Genomic DNA, 17,184 nt, shown 5'->3' on the forward strand with positions numbered 1-17,184 from the left:
TTACTGACAGGCCATTCTGGTGGGGGCTGATGGGAACTGAAACTCAATAATCTGGGGGGCAGAAGGTTGGCGAAGGCTGGTAAAGCACGCACTCTTCCGCATGGAGCTCAAGCAAGTCCCGCTCAGCGACGCTTCCCCAGGGGGCGTTGCCGGAGCGCGATTCGCGGCCACCCAGGGAGTCCTCCTTAAGACCCCAGCGGGAGCCCTGCCTGCGCCGCCCAGAAAGTACCTGCTGAGACGGCGGCGCTCCTCCGCCCGAAGCCCCGCGCCAGCGCCGCCGCTCTCGGGAGTCCTGGCGCCCGCTCGCCGCTGAGGGGCCATGGCGCGAGCGGCGACCGGGATCCAGCGCAACGCCGGCTAGACGCAGCCTGGCGCGGAGGGAGGGAGCGAGGGAGCGAGGGCGGGGCAGGCGCCGGCCAATAGGCATTCGCATCGCAAGTAGCGGAAGCTGCTGCGGGAAGATGTCCAGGCGAGAGCAGTCGAGCTCGCCGAGCCAGTGGGGCAGGCGAGCTTAGTGGAGCCTAGAAAGGGAATGGAGCGCGAAGGAGCGGACGGCGTTGGTGTGGAAGGCGGGCTGGAGCGCGTTGCGGAAAAACAGGCAGGTAAGTCGGGAGTGGGAAAGACCCAAGAATTGCGCATGCAGGAATATGTGATGGTGTGTCGAGCAGAGATCCAGGGATGCCATCCCAGGGGCTGCAAATGACGACGACGATTTACGTATCTCGCGTGGAGAACCAGCATTGCTGTGACTTCTGGTGGAGACCTCGAGGTGCTTCATCTGTCTGAACCAGGCTGATACCAAGAAACCTTGGTGATTTTTCAGCACCCGGCCTGGTTGACAAATTGGACGGACGAGGGCAATTGCCGTGATGAACTGAATGTTAAGAATGTGTTGACTTCTTATACTGCAATTTGAAGTACTTCTGTAGTCGTGACTTGCACCCACCGAAGTTGTGGTGTTGTCTTTCTCAGAGACATGTTTTTGTGGGAAGAGGCTATTATAAGCAGGGTGGTAGGAAGTGGAAGGTGTGTGCAGGTGTAGTAATGTGTTGTTTTAACTTGAATAAATATTGGTCCTGTATTTGGACTGGAGGCTTCATGGGTAAGATACAACATTAACGGGGTGTTAGATGTAGTTTTAAAGAGGACTTTTCTCAGCCTATGGCTGACTCATGGCAGGCAGAGCAGGGTGTGTTCATCACCTTGGTGTTGCCATTGCCAGTTTCTTCCATTTGAAGAAGATTCATAGTTTCCCTCATTCAGAAAGGAGCCATAGCTCAGTGGGAAGCATTTGCTTTCCAGCCAGAAGGCCCCAGGTTTAGTCCCTGGCTGAGAACCGCCCCCCCCCCCCACCTTGACACTATGGATACCCGCTACAAATTAGTATAGGCCAAGCTAGATAAGCCAGTGGCCTTACTTGTTACTCTGTTCCTGCCTCAACAAAGTTTTTGGTTCCTGGTACCATCCATCAAACATCCTTCCTTATTGATGGCTCTGTATATTTGCTTTAGATTTTGCAGTGCAGAACATCCCAGATTTTGCAGTGCAAGGCTTGATAGTCTTAAGGCCCCTTCTGGTCATACCTTTTTAAAAGTGCTTAGAAACAAAGCACTCCGCTTTGAAATTAACTTCCATGGAAATAATTGGAACTTGCTTCTAAGTAAAGCTGTTTTGGAGGGCTTTGTTTCCAGTTCCATATCTCATTTTTTGTCTGTAGAAAGTGAGCAAGTTCTGAAGCCCAGTGTTCATTTGAAACAAGGATGGAAACCAGGTATTTTCACTTGAATTCCAATATGTTGCATTGCTTCTTTTGGCCCACCATGCCTATGAACATAAGGACTTTATTAAATACTGTTCATGGGATGCTTCAATTTTTAAAGACTCCTTGTTATGCAGGGAATTGAACCTGCTCATAATGCTATTGTTCCTTTTCCTACAATATTGTTCCATTGATACAGTTGCTTTTAGGTGTATGGCAGAGAACTTGGAAGAAAACAGAGGAAAGGTTTCTTCTCCATTCAAGCTATGCCTGGTTCACTTGGATCTCAAGGGAGCGCCACCAAAGGTCTCATACCTGGCAGAGGTAACATAGTCCATATAATCAAAGAATTAATGATTTAGCTTGATTTGGGTTGGTTTAGTTGCATCCTGCAAGTTCTTTCTCTTCAATGACTTGTCCTTGTATTAGGAATATCTTGATTTGTGGTTTCTTAGAGGTAAACAGTTTACACACAAGATACCTTTATTTTAGTCTTGCATTTCCAGCAAGAAATGAGTCAATCATCTTACAGTTTTTTTACTTCCCAATAATATCTATTAGATTCTTATTCAAGCATGTACTTTCACAGGTGGAACTGTCAACTCTTTTTATGCCGGAAAGGTCAGACTGATCTACAGTTTATTGTGTGAACTAAGATTAAATTTTTATTACTCCAGAGATGTGTAGTGGCTTGACTGCTGTTGGTCCTGGAACTGGTGAGGTCATCATGCCACAGGAAGCACTTGGTTTAGCTCTGAGACTCAGAAGCACACTAAAAAACTAATCACGTCCTTTTCCTTTGTCAATATTATGATTAAACTAGGTATTCACAAATAGTCTACTGCATGTCACAATGTTCCGCACTGCATGTGCAATCTAGAAGTCAGACTAGCTAAATAAACCAGAACATCTTAATGTGGTGCCATATGCTCACTGTTGTAGCTCCAGCAATAAAGGTAGCAGTTGTGTTACTTAAATCATTGGACATACCATTCCCTGAGACAGGGTAATCAATGTGATGCTAAAATAACACATGTTCTTGGCAGCTAGGATTGCTGTGAGATAGTTTCCATTGGTGCCGAGAACTGTATTCAAAGGTGTTGCTTAGAGGCTTCGGACTCAGAACACACTTCAGCCTTGTACACACTCAACCTTTGAGGCAGGTTGCTTTTCCTTTGCCATAACCCCCATTTAAGAAAATCCATTTATATCCCATCATTTTTCTTTTGCAAGGAACCTAAAGATAAGAGGTAGCTTAAATAGTGATCTTTCCCATTTTATCATGATGAACCTTCCAGTAGGTTAGGGTGAGCCAGGGATTCCCAGTTACCCAGTGAGTTTCGTGGCCAAGCAGGGAAGGCAACTAGTTACCTGTAACTGTTGTTCTTTCAGTGGTCATCTGTGCATTCTCACATATGGGCTCTGCGCTGGTGCAAAACCCATATGTGTGATGCACAGAAACCACGAAGAACTAGAGCTCCTGAGACTCTGTGCAGAACTCTTATCACTACTCCACACTGGCTCTTCATGGCAGCCAGCTTGTAGTGGTGCCCAGGAGAGCTTCTTAAGTTATGAAATGTGTTCAGTGCCCAAAACAGTTGTCTGCCCCTGGCCTAAGCTGTGTTAATGTCTCAGAAAATTAAATATAGTGGTTCCATGCTGGCTAGAGATTTGAGATGTTTTATGCAACCAACAGATCTTTCCATTGTTCCATGTGCTGGGTGCAAATGGCATTCTCCTTGAATATGAGGATATGTTCCCTTATGATGGGGAGCTGAAGCCACTCCGAGCAAATGATGCATACAGGTAAGTTAGTCAGGAAGATCTTCCAATTGCATTTGGCTAGGCTTTGCTGGGGGGCAGAGTTTGAGTCTAGGGCTCTGGGGCTCTTGTTCCTTTGGTAAGTGGTGCTGAAATACAGGGGCAAACTCTTCACTGTTCTAATGTTATACATACCTGGCTGTGAGTGCTGTGCTGATTTCCTGTTTCTCTTTGCTCTCCACACATCTTTTAGGGAGGCACATGATAGAGTCATCTGATTTAGGAATTATCTTGAAATATGTTGGTGAGGGGGTGGCTTGATTGTTACCAAGGTGAGCTAATCAGCTCATAGTCTGAAACAGGAAAAAGCAGTTGTTCCTGAGCTGAAGTTCTTTCAGGAAAGTCAGCATGGATGCATCTCCTGGGACTGAACGGAGAGCCTGCTGTGAATCTGTATTAGCACCTTTCTGGAGTTGCCATGGATCCAAAACAGGCTCTCTGCTCATAATCAGAAGATTTAGGTGCACCCATTAAAGATTTAACTTAATGCAGAGCACATCATGAGAAAGGTGGGCCTAGATAAATCACCAGTTGGAGTTCAGATTCCTGGGAGAAATATCAACAACCTCAGATACGCAGATGATACCACGCTCATGGCAGAAAGTGAAGAGGAACGAAAGAGCCTCTTGATGCGGGTGAAGGAGGAGAGCGCAAAAGTTGGCTTGAAACTCTACATTAAGAAAACTAAGATCATGGTATCCGGTCCTCTCACTTCCTGGCAAATAGATGGGGAAGAAATGGAGGTAGTGACGGATTTTATTTTCCTGGGCTCCAAGATCACCGCAGACAGGGACTGCAGCCCAGAAATTAAAAGACACTTGCTCCTTGGGAGGAAAGCTATGGCAAATCTAGATAGCATACTAAAAAGCAGAGACATCACCCTGCCAACAAAAGTGCATATAGTCAAGGCCATGGTTTTCCCAGTTACATTGTATGGCTGTGAAAGTTGGACCATAAGGAAGCCTGAGTGCCGAAGGACTGAGGCCTTTGAATTGTGGTGCTGGAGGAGACTCCTGCGAGTCCCTTGGACCGCAAGGCAATCAAACCAGTCAGTCCTAGAGGAGATCAACCCTGACTGCTCTTTAGAAGGCCAGATCCTGAAGATGAAACTCAAATACTTTGGCCACCTAATGAGAAGGAAGGACTCCCTGGAGAAGAGTCCAATGCTGGGAACAATACATGGCAAAAGAAGAAGGCGACGGCAGAGGATGAGGTAGTTAGATGGAGTCACTGAAGCAGTTGGTGTGAGCTTGAGTGGACTCCGGGGGATGGTGGAGGACAGAAAGGCCTGGAGGAATGTTGTCTATGGGGTTGCAATGGGTTGGACATGACTTTGCGACTAACAACAACAACATTAAAGATACAAACTCACTTGTGGATTGAGTCAAGGAGAAAGCCAGAACCATGGAATTTAAAGCCAGTGGCAAGCATGGTTAAAAGCTGTTCACAGGGGAACAACACAGCTTTTCTAGTGTTGAGCAGTGTTGGAGAAAGTTGCATTCTTCCTGTGCAGCATGGGGAAGCAGCAGCAAAGGGGTCCTGCAGAGGGGCTGGCTGGCTGGCTGCATGGAGAAGCCTCATAAGCCATAGCAGCAGCAAAGTCTTTCAAGATTTTTTTGAGTTTGTTTATATAGAGCAGCCTTCCATAACCTGGTACCCTCCAGATGTTTTGAGTTAGTTTGCTACCATGAACAAAAACCCAGGTGCTAATGCACCAATGATAAGTAAATTCTGTCTGTCCTTTTCTAGTCCCACTGAAATTAAAGAGATTTTAAAGCTGGCAAAGTTGCATGAATTAGAGATTATTCCTCTGATACAGACCTTTGGACATATGGAGGTAAGTTTTGTGTTTCAAGACACTTGCTTTCATTTGTGGGGTTTGAGTTGATACGGTTAAGGTTCTTTTGCTGCCTGTAGAAAATGAGAAGAGAGATTTCTTTTCAATAGCAAATTTTCTTCCTCTGTCCCCTTCCTCCACTCCACCAGTATATGCTCCAGTTCTTATGTACGAAGGTGTTGATCTGTTGTCTACACAAATTTCTTCCCCTCCTACCCCATTCTATGGGAAGAGGCAGTTTGACTTTCAGAGATGGAACCATCCCTCCAAGAGGAAAGTAGTAGTAGATTTTCTTAACTGCAGCAAAACCCACCAAGCTCTGCACTAGGGAGCTGCATGCTGCATCCACAGCCGTACTGATGTCTTGGGCTACTCTGCTTGCTTCGGTTTGGTGTTAGTTCTCATTTCTCCTGCAGTTTGTCCTGAAGCACAAAGAGTTCTGTCATCTACGGGAAGTGGCCATGTTCCCCAACACTGTGAACCCCCATAGAGAGGAATCCCTGAGGCTTATCAGAACAATGATAGAGCAAGTGGTAGCTGTGCATGATGATCTCCGGTGGTTTCACATTGGCTGCGATGAGGTATGGTGTCGGGCCTGGGGCTGAGACTGCTTCTGCAACAACTGTGAGACGATGCCTTTGAAGAATGGCTGGACCCAGCCGCTGACTGTTGTCCCTTTATGGGCTCAGTGTCTTCCTCAACCCTGGCCTTGCGAGGGTGCCAACTTCCATAAGCCAAAGTGCAAGTCCAATTCTGATGAACAAAATTTGAGACATTTTGGTTTAAATCTTCAATAATAATTTTGAAGAAACCATTGTTACAGGCTTTGATTATGTATTAGGCCCTTCCTGGTTTGCATATTGGGCATCCTTTTGGCACTCTCTTGTGCTGTGATGACTTTTTTGATCATGTGACTGTACTGGGGTGTTGCTGCCGTGTTCTAGGTGCTTTAACGCTAGGAAGGAAAGGTATGATGTCTTGCAAGGACTTTCCCACTCTTTGCTCAGCCATTGTGGCTTCCCTGGATGATTGACAGGAAGGGAGAATCAAGATGGTTAAAGAAGAGAGAAACAAGATTCATCACTGGGTTTTGGCTCATCCACCCTTCCTAGCTTCGTGGAGTTACTTGAGTTGATCAGTTACAAAGAATGCAGTATAATTTCTTGAGTGGCTTTCTCAGCCACTCCACTTGCAATAGAGAGGACTACTCTGCGAATGAGAATAGAAACTGCCCATCTGTGTTGTATTTTGTTAGGGCTAATGAACAGAAGTACTGGATTGACGCTTCTATCTATGTTAGTCCATGGCCAGTTGGTTATAGTGCTATCGCACCAAACACAAGGTTTATCCTTTGGTATGGCATTGCAGATGCCCAAAAGGTGATGTTTGATTCAAAAGCTGAATTGTCTCCACAGCAGAAAACATTGCAGCCCCAGGCCGATGTTCCACAGAGTTCCAAGGGTCAGCCAATGCACCAAAGCTGCCATAGGAATATGGCTTTGCTCGAGCACGTATGGTCATGCATGCCTAATTTAACACCAAGCTATTTTTACAGAAGGATAGCTGTAGACAGAGATCTACCCTGTTCTAGCCTGCCTCTGCCCCTTGACCCCTCAAACACCAGTCATTTCTTTCTAGACCAAATCTCCCCTTTCCTCTCAATTATCTGGGGCAAAGGCTGCAGCGCGTATTATGGAAATAACTGCTAAAATGATCTTCTTGGAGTACTTGCTCCCCTACCAGCATGAAGAGTTTGGAAGGACTTAGCTTATGGAACTTGAGCATCTTCCTATATCCGTACCCTCGTTTGATTTTCCTAGTGGGTACTGAGGCTCTCAGCAGTGTGGCTGAGCATCTAAAAATTATGGACCAAGCTAGAATCAAATCAGTTCCCAGTTCCCAAATCAGCTGTTTTCATTGCCCCCCCCCCCCGCCATGGCAACTGTAAGGTGTGCTCCAGCCCATGGGCCACACCAGCCAGGAACAAGCGGCTGACTTCTTGGGAGAGAACCACCTTTATTTCCTTCCGCACTACCATGGTAACTAGCCCACTGCCGGTGCTGAAAATGAATGTGCCGCTACACGACGGTGGTGGTCAGAATGGAAGTAAATCCAGATTGTCTTGGTTGGCGCCTCCAGGTGTATTACCTCGGTGAAGGGGAGGAGTCCAAGCAGTGGCTGCAGCAAGGAGAAAATACAATTGAAAAGCTGTGCCTAGCCCACATGAAAGCAGTGGCCAGCCATGTGGTCTCAGCCCACCCCACAGTAAAACCTGTTGTGTGGGATGACATGCTGAGGGGAGTGAGTGAAGAAACACTGCGAGGTACGTTGTCACTGGAGTGGGATTCTGACAGTGGCTTTGCAACACCTGAACAGTGCGATGCATTTCTGACAGGCCAGGATTCATTGTTTGCTTCCGAGCCAGCTTGGGTAATGCTTGCCAGCAGACTCCTATAATGGAGGGGATCTGTGCTTCATAAAGCAGTGTGAGCATTTAACACGCACACCCACTGCGATGCTGTCCAGAAAAGAGACATTCCTTCATTGTCCCCAGTCAATATGTCCACCTGGAACATTATTTGAGTTCTATCCTGCCTTTTTCCTTTTAAAGAACCCAAAGTGGTTTACATCGTTCTCCTCCTGCTGCTCTCAATCTTCTCTCTACAGCAACAACAACCCTGTGAGGTAGGTTGGGCTGAGAGTCTGTGACTGGTCACCAGTGGGCTCCATGGCTGAGCGGGGACTAGAACCCAGATTGCCTGAGTCCCAGTCCCACACTCTTCACCACTGCACCACACAGGGATTCAGAGCAACAGGGAAGGGTGCCAGTATCAATTTTTTAAAAGCTATGCCAGGCCAAATCTGTGAGCACTTTGAAGAGGCAGTCTTAGTATTCTTAGGCTCTGGAAAAGAACCTCATAACTTGTTGTAATCCTGTGGAGATGAGCATAAGCTCCCAAATTCAGAGGTCCATGTTTATCCAATGGGAGGGGAGGCAGAAGTGCTCTTTGCCTCTCTGCTCCTCCTGTACTGTATTTTCACTAGATGGCCTCTCTCGACTGTACATGGGCCAGGGGGAATTGATCATTGCCAGGATGCCTTGTTTATTGGCTGCTCCAGTCTCCTCCTTTCCCACTCCCTGAATACCCCTTTCCCCCACTCTTGGAGTTTCTTTCCCAGCCTCAAAGAGCAGCCTGTGAAATTCATGCCATGCTGGCTGAGAGGGGCATCTGAACTCCAGTTCTCAGCTTTGAGGCTAGACTATCCTAAGGCCCCCTCAGACAATGTTTAGGGGGCACGAGGTTATTTCCTTAACATCTGTAAGCAAATGAGCAATTATAACAGAGTGAACAATCTGAACAGTAGAACTTTTTTTAAAAAATTCCTAAGTGGAAAAAATACAACTTAAAATCAAAAGGAAAGGCTGAGAATTTAGAAAGGAACAATGATTCAGCCTTACCAAAATTATCAGAATAATACCTGAATATGTGAACCTTCCAATTATATGCTGTAGCCCTGGGGAAAGTTCCATGCTGAAGCAGGAACTTCATTTTCCTCTAGAATTGCTAGTATATGGCTTGTGTTCTGGGGCTTTCCGATGGTGTTAGAGCATGGTGATATTAACATTTATTCTGAGTCTTTAAACACTATTCTCAAAAAATATGGATTGGATTCCTGCAAACAGATATGAGCACAATGCAAGAAAGGGGTATAATTTTTATCATTCATACTTCTTTTCAGGTTCTGGCATTGCATCGCTTGCAGAATTGATGATCTGGGATTACACCTCTGATCTTGATGTAGACAATAAAGGTCAGTGCTGCTTTGTCTCTTTCCTCAGGGAAAGGAAAAGAGACCCAGTGTGGCACAGTGGTTAAGAGCGTGGGACTGGCACTCAGGTGACTCAGGTTCTAGTCCCCGCTCGGCCATGGAGCCAGCTGGGTGACTTTGGCCCAGTCACAGACACTCAGCCCCACCTACCCCACAGGGTTGTTGTTGTTGTGGGGATAAGATTGAGAGCAGGAGGAGAATGATGTAAGCCACCTTGAGTGTGTTGTAAGGAAAAAGTGGGATATAAATCTAATGAAATAAAATGTTCCGCCAGTGTCAAAAATTCACAATAATGCCTTTTATTGCCAACATGTAATTCTCAGACTAATTACAACTTTACAGGCTTTTACAGGGACTAAATGAGATAACCCTGGCTAATGCACCCTGAGCTCCTTAGAGGAAGAGCAGGAAACACATACATAATTTTACTGGCCTTCTTTGTAACCAATTGTTGGCATGATGTGTTGAACAGCAGAGGCTAGAGGACTGAAGCTAGAATCCGCTCTTGAATTCCCACTTAGCCACAGAGCTTACAAGATGGGTTAACAACACACTTGCATCACAGGGGTGTTGTGGAGATCAGTTTTCCACAACTTGGTGTACTCTAAATGCTTTTGACTACAGCTCAGCAATCCTGACTATTATTGGCCATGCTGATTGGAGTTGGTGGAAGCTATAGCTCAAACATTTGGCAGGCATCATGCTGGGGAATGATTCTTGGAGGAAAGGCTTATCTCTTTTCATGAATAGGCAAAGTGATTAAGGACTTGCTGAGCACTGTAAAACTTTTTTTACAATGTTTTGTAAAAAAAACATGCATAGGATAGTGGTTTCAGAAAAAAATGGTCCCTCTGCCTCCTCAGCATTTGCTTCAGTCATTGCATTTAAACAAGTACTTTCAAATGCATCCTTTACTTGCATCCTTTAGGAAAACTCCAAAGCCAACAGTGGAGATAGAAACTTAGGAGTGTTTTAGTAATAAATTGCCAAAAGGATGAGAGTGCATCTGTTAACCTAATTGAGGAGCATCCTTATTTGTTTAATGGTCAAACGAATACCAGAACTGAGGCCATTGAAGAAAGAGGGTTGACTGTGAATTGTTGATCAGAGGTTCTTGTAGGTGTTTTAAAAGAGTGTTAGAGAAGCAGCTTGGGCAGCATGTGAAATTCTTCTGATTTGAAACTGCTTTAACCATCTATTTTATACATAACATTTATGTATATTTTAACTTATTGGTTTTATTTACTGTTGTAAGCTGCCCCGAGGCTTCGGCGAATGGGGCGGCATAAAAATGTTTTAATAAATAAAAATAAATAAATAACATTTAACAGTTTTATTCAAGTAACATGAAAGGGAGTTATTTTTAGCATCATTTCACTTACTGGCATTTTTTCATCTTGATGATGAAGGAGCTCTGTCTGAGTTAGTGAATATTCAGAACGTTAACAATACTTAAATCAGGTCCAAGGAAAGATTGTTTTAAAATAAAGCAGAATTTTCTGGTTAACCATGTATCATTTGAGCTCAGATCTCTGCAATCTTTAAAACTTTTTTTTCTAAATCCTGGAGCATATGAATTTTAGGTCTTGCAGCTTACAATCTTTTATATCTAAACATAAATAAGACCAGACTGGTTGTATGTATAAACAGTTTAGGATGCAATCCCATTCAGGTTTAGACAGAAAAAGTCATACATCTCCCAGTGTTCCCCAGCCAGCTATTCTTTCTAAACCTGCTTGGGATTGCACTTTAGATACCTACATTAACAGTGCAGATGACTTATGGATTCCTGTTAGTTTAAGTTTAGGATCACTGTCTTTTGTGCTTTTTATCATTGATCTGTAACTCTCTTATTTTCTACTTGGTTCAAACTAAACTGTATCTTGTATCAACCAAAGAGGGTTTTATTTCCCAGAATTTCAATAAACTCTGTCAGTAAACTGTGAACTTTACCCTTTAGTTTTTAAAAAGTATGTGATAAAAAGTTATTCCTGTGTCTCTTGCCTTCCAGCAATTCTCATTGAAAAGTACCAGAAGTGTAATTTCTCGAAGCTCTGGTTTGCTAGCGCTTTTAAAGGGTCCACTGGAGTCAACCAATCTTTGACACTCATTGGACACCATCTTAAGAACCACCAGCAGTGGCTGAAAGTGGCAGAGAGCTGTCCTTCTGGTATCATCCAAGGGATCGCCTTAACAGGCTGGCAAAGGTAACTAAATCTTAGAAAGATTTGTAGCATTTTTAATACATTGAAAATGGGAGGACTTCTCGAGAAAGATCCTGAAGCCAAGAATTGTCCAGTTAAACTAAAACAGCACACATGTGTTTCAAGCCTTTAGAACTGTGATAGAAAACTAAATCTCTCAGAAACAAAACAGGGTTCGTCAGCTCAAGAAGGAAGTCCCACTCTTACTCTCTGTTGCTTCTCATCTTCCTACCGCAGCCTACCCTACTTCCTGCTTCACATTCTATAAATCTGCAGTGCCCAACTTCTTCCCCACCTACCTCCTCCAGATTTCCTGGATTCACAGATTTCCTTTTTCACTCTATTTTCCACTTAAAAACCCATAGCCACAGTTTTGCAAAGGGAACAAAACAAACATATTAAGCTACATACAGATGCATTGTCTGATTCTGATTGTAGCATATTTGGTTTTCCATCAAAGAAAAATGTGTTGCAAAAGCACCTATGCATGATTTCACATTCTGGGGGTTCAAGAGGTGTGTCTTACCAAAGCTTTTAGAGTCCCTGAGGCTAAAGTGTGGACTGCTACAGTGCCTTGCCTATAGTATCGCTTACATAATAGCACTATATTTTCTTCTCTAGGTATGACCACTTCTCTGTTCTGTGCGAACTTCTGCCTGTAGGGATCCCATCATTAGCTGTATGTCTTCAGACCCTAAAGAACGGTATAATATGATTCTCTCCTCAGTCAGATCTAAGTTAGGTGTACAGAATTTGTATATTCTTTTGAAATGGTTTGGCTGGAATTCTCCCTGGTAATTCTATTATCTAGGACTTTATTGGGATCTGTCATGGGTAGGCACATTCCCTTACTTCAGACATGGGCATGATGCCCTCCAGACATTAAAGTGTTGGCCTTATATCTTCCCCCACAGCCCCTCAGAGTTGGCCTCTCTGCCAGCCAGAGCAAGCTTCTCAAAGCTGATGCACAGCTGGCTGGGACATGCTGCGAGTCATAGGCCAATACATCTGGAGAGCACATCTGGACTGATAAAGGTTGAAGTTCCATAAAATATGGCTTCACCTAAGGCAGAAGTGGGGTGTATAAGGTTCTCGGGCCACTTTGGTCTTGCCAGAGTTTTCCTCTTCAATAAAATTTTGCTGAGCAGCACAGGCTGAAGGAAAGCTTTCACAGGCCAGATGGCGGCCAGAGGCTACACGTAACTGTCAAGCTCCATCAACTTTGTTAGAGCCTAATTTAAAGAATGTATGCTTAGGAGTACACCCTCAGTTGAAAAACCACCCATTTATACTAAATCCTCATCTGCATTTTCCTTACCCTAAATGGTCTGGTGGGTTCTGAGCCATCATTATGATTTGAAGACATGGATGATCTGGAGTCAGAATTCCATGTTTATTGATAAGTTGGGGTTCTGCACAGCCACTTAGAAGATTTGCCACTTGGCACAGGTGTGAAGTAATATATACCACCACATCCATATTCTGGCTTTGCCATTTCTGGCATTCTTCCCTGTCTTCTATACTGACAGGGGACCAAATCCGTGTTCAAAGCCACTGCTTTTTTCCATTAACATTTTTACAATCCAAATAAATATTAATAATTCAAATAACTCTTTTTTGTTTCCCAAGGTGGCTATTCAGAAAAAGTGAAAGAAGATGTAGAAAAATTCCTGGGGATCTCTAATTTGGAAATAGATACTTTCATGAGGTAAAACTATTAGGACCTTTTTGCAAACAGATTCAGGACAAAAAGGGCAATCCTAAGTAGGTCTATTCAGACATTTATTTATTCATTCATTCATTTATAAAATTTGTATGCCATCCAATTACTTGCATCTCTGGACGGCTTACAGCACAAATAAATTGACAACCCACTCTGGCTGCAAGTTAATGAAAGACAACAATAAAATTCAATATTAAAACATATTAAAATATTTATTAAATAAAAAGATCTTAACCTGGCGCCAAAAAACATATAATGACGGTGCCAGGCAGACCTCTCAGGGGAGCCCCATTTAGTTAAGTGGGACAGTGTGTATAGTATTGCAGCTTAAAACAATCATGGTTTGGGATGATACCCACATGTGGAAAAAGAAATGAGCTCCCTGTTGGTCACTCATCAGTCCCTGGGGGTTGTCATGTGAATCCAGTGTGAGAAGCCCATGGCTTGCTTCTGGGTGGTTCATGCCTTCGTGTGACATCTGAACCTGGAAGGGCAACTTCATTGTAGGTTTCTAGGAATGGCCAGAGAGCCCACCCACTGAAAGCAGTGTACCCCTTCCAAAACCCCCATCCGCTTTCATAATACAGAGAGATACATGAGGGAAGTGTCATCTGCACTGGCCCTGTTGGGTTGGACAAAATCCATTCTTTCCAGTACATTCATTTAAGAAACTGCTATGCTGCTTTCCACACATCTTCGCATAGTGGTTCGCAAACTTGTGAAACAAAGTGTGAGCAGTCCCCAGGTTACAAACGAGTTCCATTTCTGCAAATGCAGAATTGTTTTCTTTAAGTTGAATTTGTATGTAAGTTGGATCGTGTATAGCTGGCCCTCCACATTTGCGAGGGTTAGGAGGGTAGGACCCCCCATGAAAGTGGAAAAACTGTGAATATCTCAAGCTCCTGCCCCACCCAAACTCACCAACTTCTCTTTGCAGCAAGGAAATGCTGGAGAGATTCCCCCCCTCCAAATGCCCGGGGCAAAAAGGCTTGCTTTGGAGCCCTTCCCTTTGCTTCCTCTCTAGGGTGATGACAATTTTCCACAATTATTTTTAAAAATTTAACAGGCTTTTTGGCAGTTTGTTTGTAAGTACGGGTTGTCCATAACTCGGACATTCGTAATTTGGGGACTGCCTATAATGCAAGAAAGCATCATTTTTCCAGTTATTTACTTGCAATGCTCACCAGGGTTTTCTTCTCGAACAGTGACATCTCAGGGACTTTCCCAGGAAGTGAAATTCTCTCACTCATCACTCAGATTGTGTTCTACCTCAAACCATCTGTGGTTGAACTTCTGGAAAACAACAGGTAGGAAACAAAACAAGGAAGCTATACTGCAACACAGCCTATAATTGATCTTATAACATACTGTATTTTTTTTACTGTGTATTATGCAGCCCAAAGTTCACAGCCACCTCTTTACCTCACGCAGCCACTAAGACTGCACTCATATATAAACCTACCAGGAAATAAGCCCAATTCTGTGTAAACATATATTAAGATTATTCTGTAGGATTATAAAAATTTATTTCTCTACCTGAAAGCATACATTGAAACAATTCTGCTTCCTCTTTTTAACCATCCAGACTGCACATATGTTTAGATGATTATATGTTAAGGAGTAACTGCTACATATTAAGTGGTTCTGAGTAAATGTCTTATAAATTTGATTTCTCCTTGATGTGTGATGCATCTCGTGTCTGATACATGATGTTTTAGTCTGTTCACATGTAGATCTGTCTTTAGTTATGTCACAGGCTGGTTCAGCCCTTACCACAGAAAGAGAAAGAAGATCCATCCTATAATGATTCATCATTTTCAGCCAGATGCACTAAGGTGAGCCAAGGTCTCTGATCTCCTACAGTGTTTGTTTTGAAAACTAGAGGTTTAAAAGGTTCACACTCTTATTCATGACTAATTAGCATTAAGAACCTCCATGCTGAGGCAGCTCTAATGCTTTCAACGCATTTGAGCATATAGTTTATTGCATATCGTGTTTAGATGTGCTAATTGTCAATAATTATTGATCATTCATGCAGTTAAATTCATAAATAATCAAATAGTTACCAATCTACAAATAGTTACCAGCTAGCTAATAGTTACCAATCACCCCTCATTGAGACCACCCTCCAACCATTGGCTGAACTGCTATGTGAAATCATAGACTCTTCACAAGTATTTGAGCCACTAAGTGAAAAGACTCAGGGAAAGAGTGTTGACAATTGCTGACCACAGATGCCATATGGGAAGTGAAGAGGTCTGTTTGACTGTTTGTCATCTGAAAGAGAGAGGTGCTTACTGGAAAGCTGCAGCTCTCCAGCATATCAGGGCCTCCCACTGGGGATGCCAGAAGTTGAACTTGAGATGTTTTACATTTTATATTCAAAGGAGTGACCATTAAGGAGGGCAGGCTCCAGGTTTTGGGGAGCCCTTGAGGGGCACAGCCCCCTCTCTCCATGAGTCTGTGCTCAGCAGCTTCTATTGGTCCCGTCAAGTGCACTGAGAGGACTGCATGCTAAATATCTTGTATATCTTGTAGAAGGTGAAGAACTGAATATTTGGAGAGTGGCAGGTCATCACTACTAGCCTTAGACTTCTAAGGAAAAGCTGTGTGTTCTACAGATACACTTAGCCATAATCAAGCATTAATCTCTTGTGTAGCCATGAACAGAATGTTCAGCAGCAAGTTTCAGTTTTGTATGGTTTTCAATGCAGTGGGATTATTACAGAAGCCCACACTGGAGCTGTAGCAGCAACATAACACGTGGAATGCTAAAATGTGAGGTAACTTTGAACAGTTATAGTGGATAAACTACTTCACTCTTCATAGCCCCAGTTCATATTCTCCAGCCAGTGGGTGTCTGGTCTCATCTGTCTTCCAGTTACTGTTTCACTATTACATTTTGCAATCTAGCACAGTTGGTGATTTATAGGAGGGGTGTGAATGTCTAGGAAGTATAACTAGATTGATTATATCATCTTGTAATCAAAATGTCACCATTTTAGCTCTTGTGATATTACCCAATTTGGCTGCAGAAGCAGTGCTTTCCGATAATAAAAATATGTAACTTAGTACAGTATTTCTTCATCTGTTCTGTTCAACTCATTTTCCTTAATGAATTTAGTTGAGTCATTCTGTGAAAGCTGCCATGTTCCCATATAATCTGCAGCCCTAAACTCTTTTATCTTTTCATGACATCAAAAAATTGTCCTGTGGCATAGTTATTAAACCAAGAACCTTGTGTACTTCTTCACATGGCAGTATCTTCAATCCTATCGTTGATTTCTGTGTAGGCTTCTTTCCAAGTGGACTGCTGTCACCCAGGAGCTACAGACAGCCATGGAAAAGATCTTTTATATATCTGCTGCAGAAGAATGGATGGAGGAGAATGCTCAGTCCAGCCTGGAAAGGCTTCAAGCTACAGTAGATGATCTGGACACAGCAATACAGGCGTTGTCATAGCACTCGTACAAGTGGCTCTGCTTTACGACTAGCACCAAGCAGCTAGATAAGTGTGGTGTAGATGGGAAGTTGGATGTCAAGAGATGACTCAATTGCACTTGGAATTATGGCATTTGTATATTGGATGCTCTCCTCTTCTTCTGAAAAACTCAACAGCAATCACATTGTACACATGCAGCTGTACTGGTTCTCTTCTGTAGAAGTGAAAACATGTACAGCTTCCTCATGGTTGTTCTTCAGAGTAATCTCAGATCTCCCAAATTAAAAGCATGTACACAGACACTTTATTTTTTAAATTGAAGAATTTGCACAATTGTTTCTTTCGGTATACTTTAAGTGTCTCTGGTAGAGTGTGGAAAAGTGGACAGGCTGGTACATCTTTTCCTTTCTCATACTAGAACCCAGGACCATCTGGTAAAGTCCAATGTTGAGAGATTCAGGAGAAAAGGAAGTACTTGACACACAGCATATAAAAGAATTCATTTCTGTGAGATGTGGTGATGGCCGCCAGCTTTAAAAATGCTTGGATTTATGTAGGAGTGCTGCA

General features: G+C 43.5%; 2 protein-coding genes across 10 annotated transcripts in view; one reads left to right on the forward strand and one right to left on the reverse strand.

The window, feature by feature from the left end:
• OGFOD3 (2-oxoglutarate and iron dependent oxygenase domain containing 3) overlaps nt 1-375 on the reverse strand; it is a 53,032-nt gene extending 52,657 nt beyond the window's left edge. For 2 of the 4 annotated variants that reach the window (XM_044453813.1, XM_044453810.1), the window contains exon 1: nt 230-336. In XM_044453813.1, the coding sequence (XP_044309748.1) occupies nt 230-321 (92 nt within the window). In that variant the 5' untranslated portion in view covers nt 322-336. Of the gene's footprint in view, nt 1-229 lie in introns of all 4 variants that reach the window. The other 2 variants (XM_044453812.1, XM_044453814.1) reach the window with 2 other exon arrangements.
• Nucleotides 376-475: 100 nt separating this feature from the next.
• Nucleotides 476-16,938, forward strand: HEXD (hexosaminidase D). 6 transcript variants are annotated; one of them, XM_044454067.1, is made up of 14 exons: nt 476-602; nt 1,718-1,771; nt 1,959-2,083; nt 3,456-3,565; nt 5,330-5,417; nt 5,834-5,998; nt 7,557-7,740; nt 9,159-9,230; nt 11,260-11,455; nt 12,074-12,156; nt 13,082-13,160; nt 14,381-14,482; nt 14,921-15,010; nt 16,469-16,938. In XM_044454067.1, exons 1-14 carry the CDS (start codon nt 533-535, stop codon nt 16,635-16,637), a joined length of 1,587 nt encoding a protein of 528 aa, XP_044310002.1. In that variant the 5' UTR covers nt 476-532; the 3' UTR covers nt 16,638-16,938. The 6 variants fall into 6 exon arrangements, with proteins under 6 accessions (XP_044310002.1, XP_044310004.1, XP_044310003.1 ...); XM_044454069.1 differs by lacking the exon at nt 9,159-9,230; XM_044454068.1 differs by lacking the exon at nt 1,718-1,771.
• Nucleotides 16,939-17,184: the final 246 nt, after the last annotated feature.

This window comes from Varanus komodoensis, unplaced genomic scaffold (genome assembly GCF_004798865.1).
Source record: "Varanus komodoensis strain SLA01 unplaced genomic scaffold, ASM479886v1 scaffold7_1, whole genome shotgun sequence".
In the NCBI taxonomy this organism is placed as follows: Eukaryota; Metazoa; Chordata; class Lepidosauria; order Squamata; family Varanidae; genus Varanus; species Varanus komodoensis.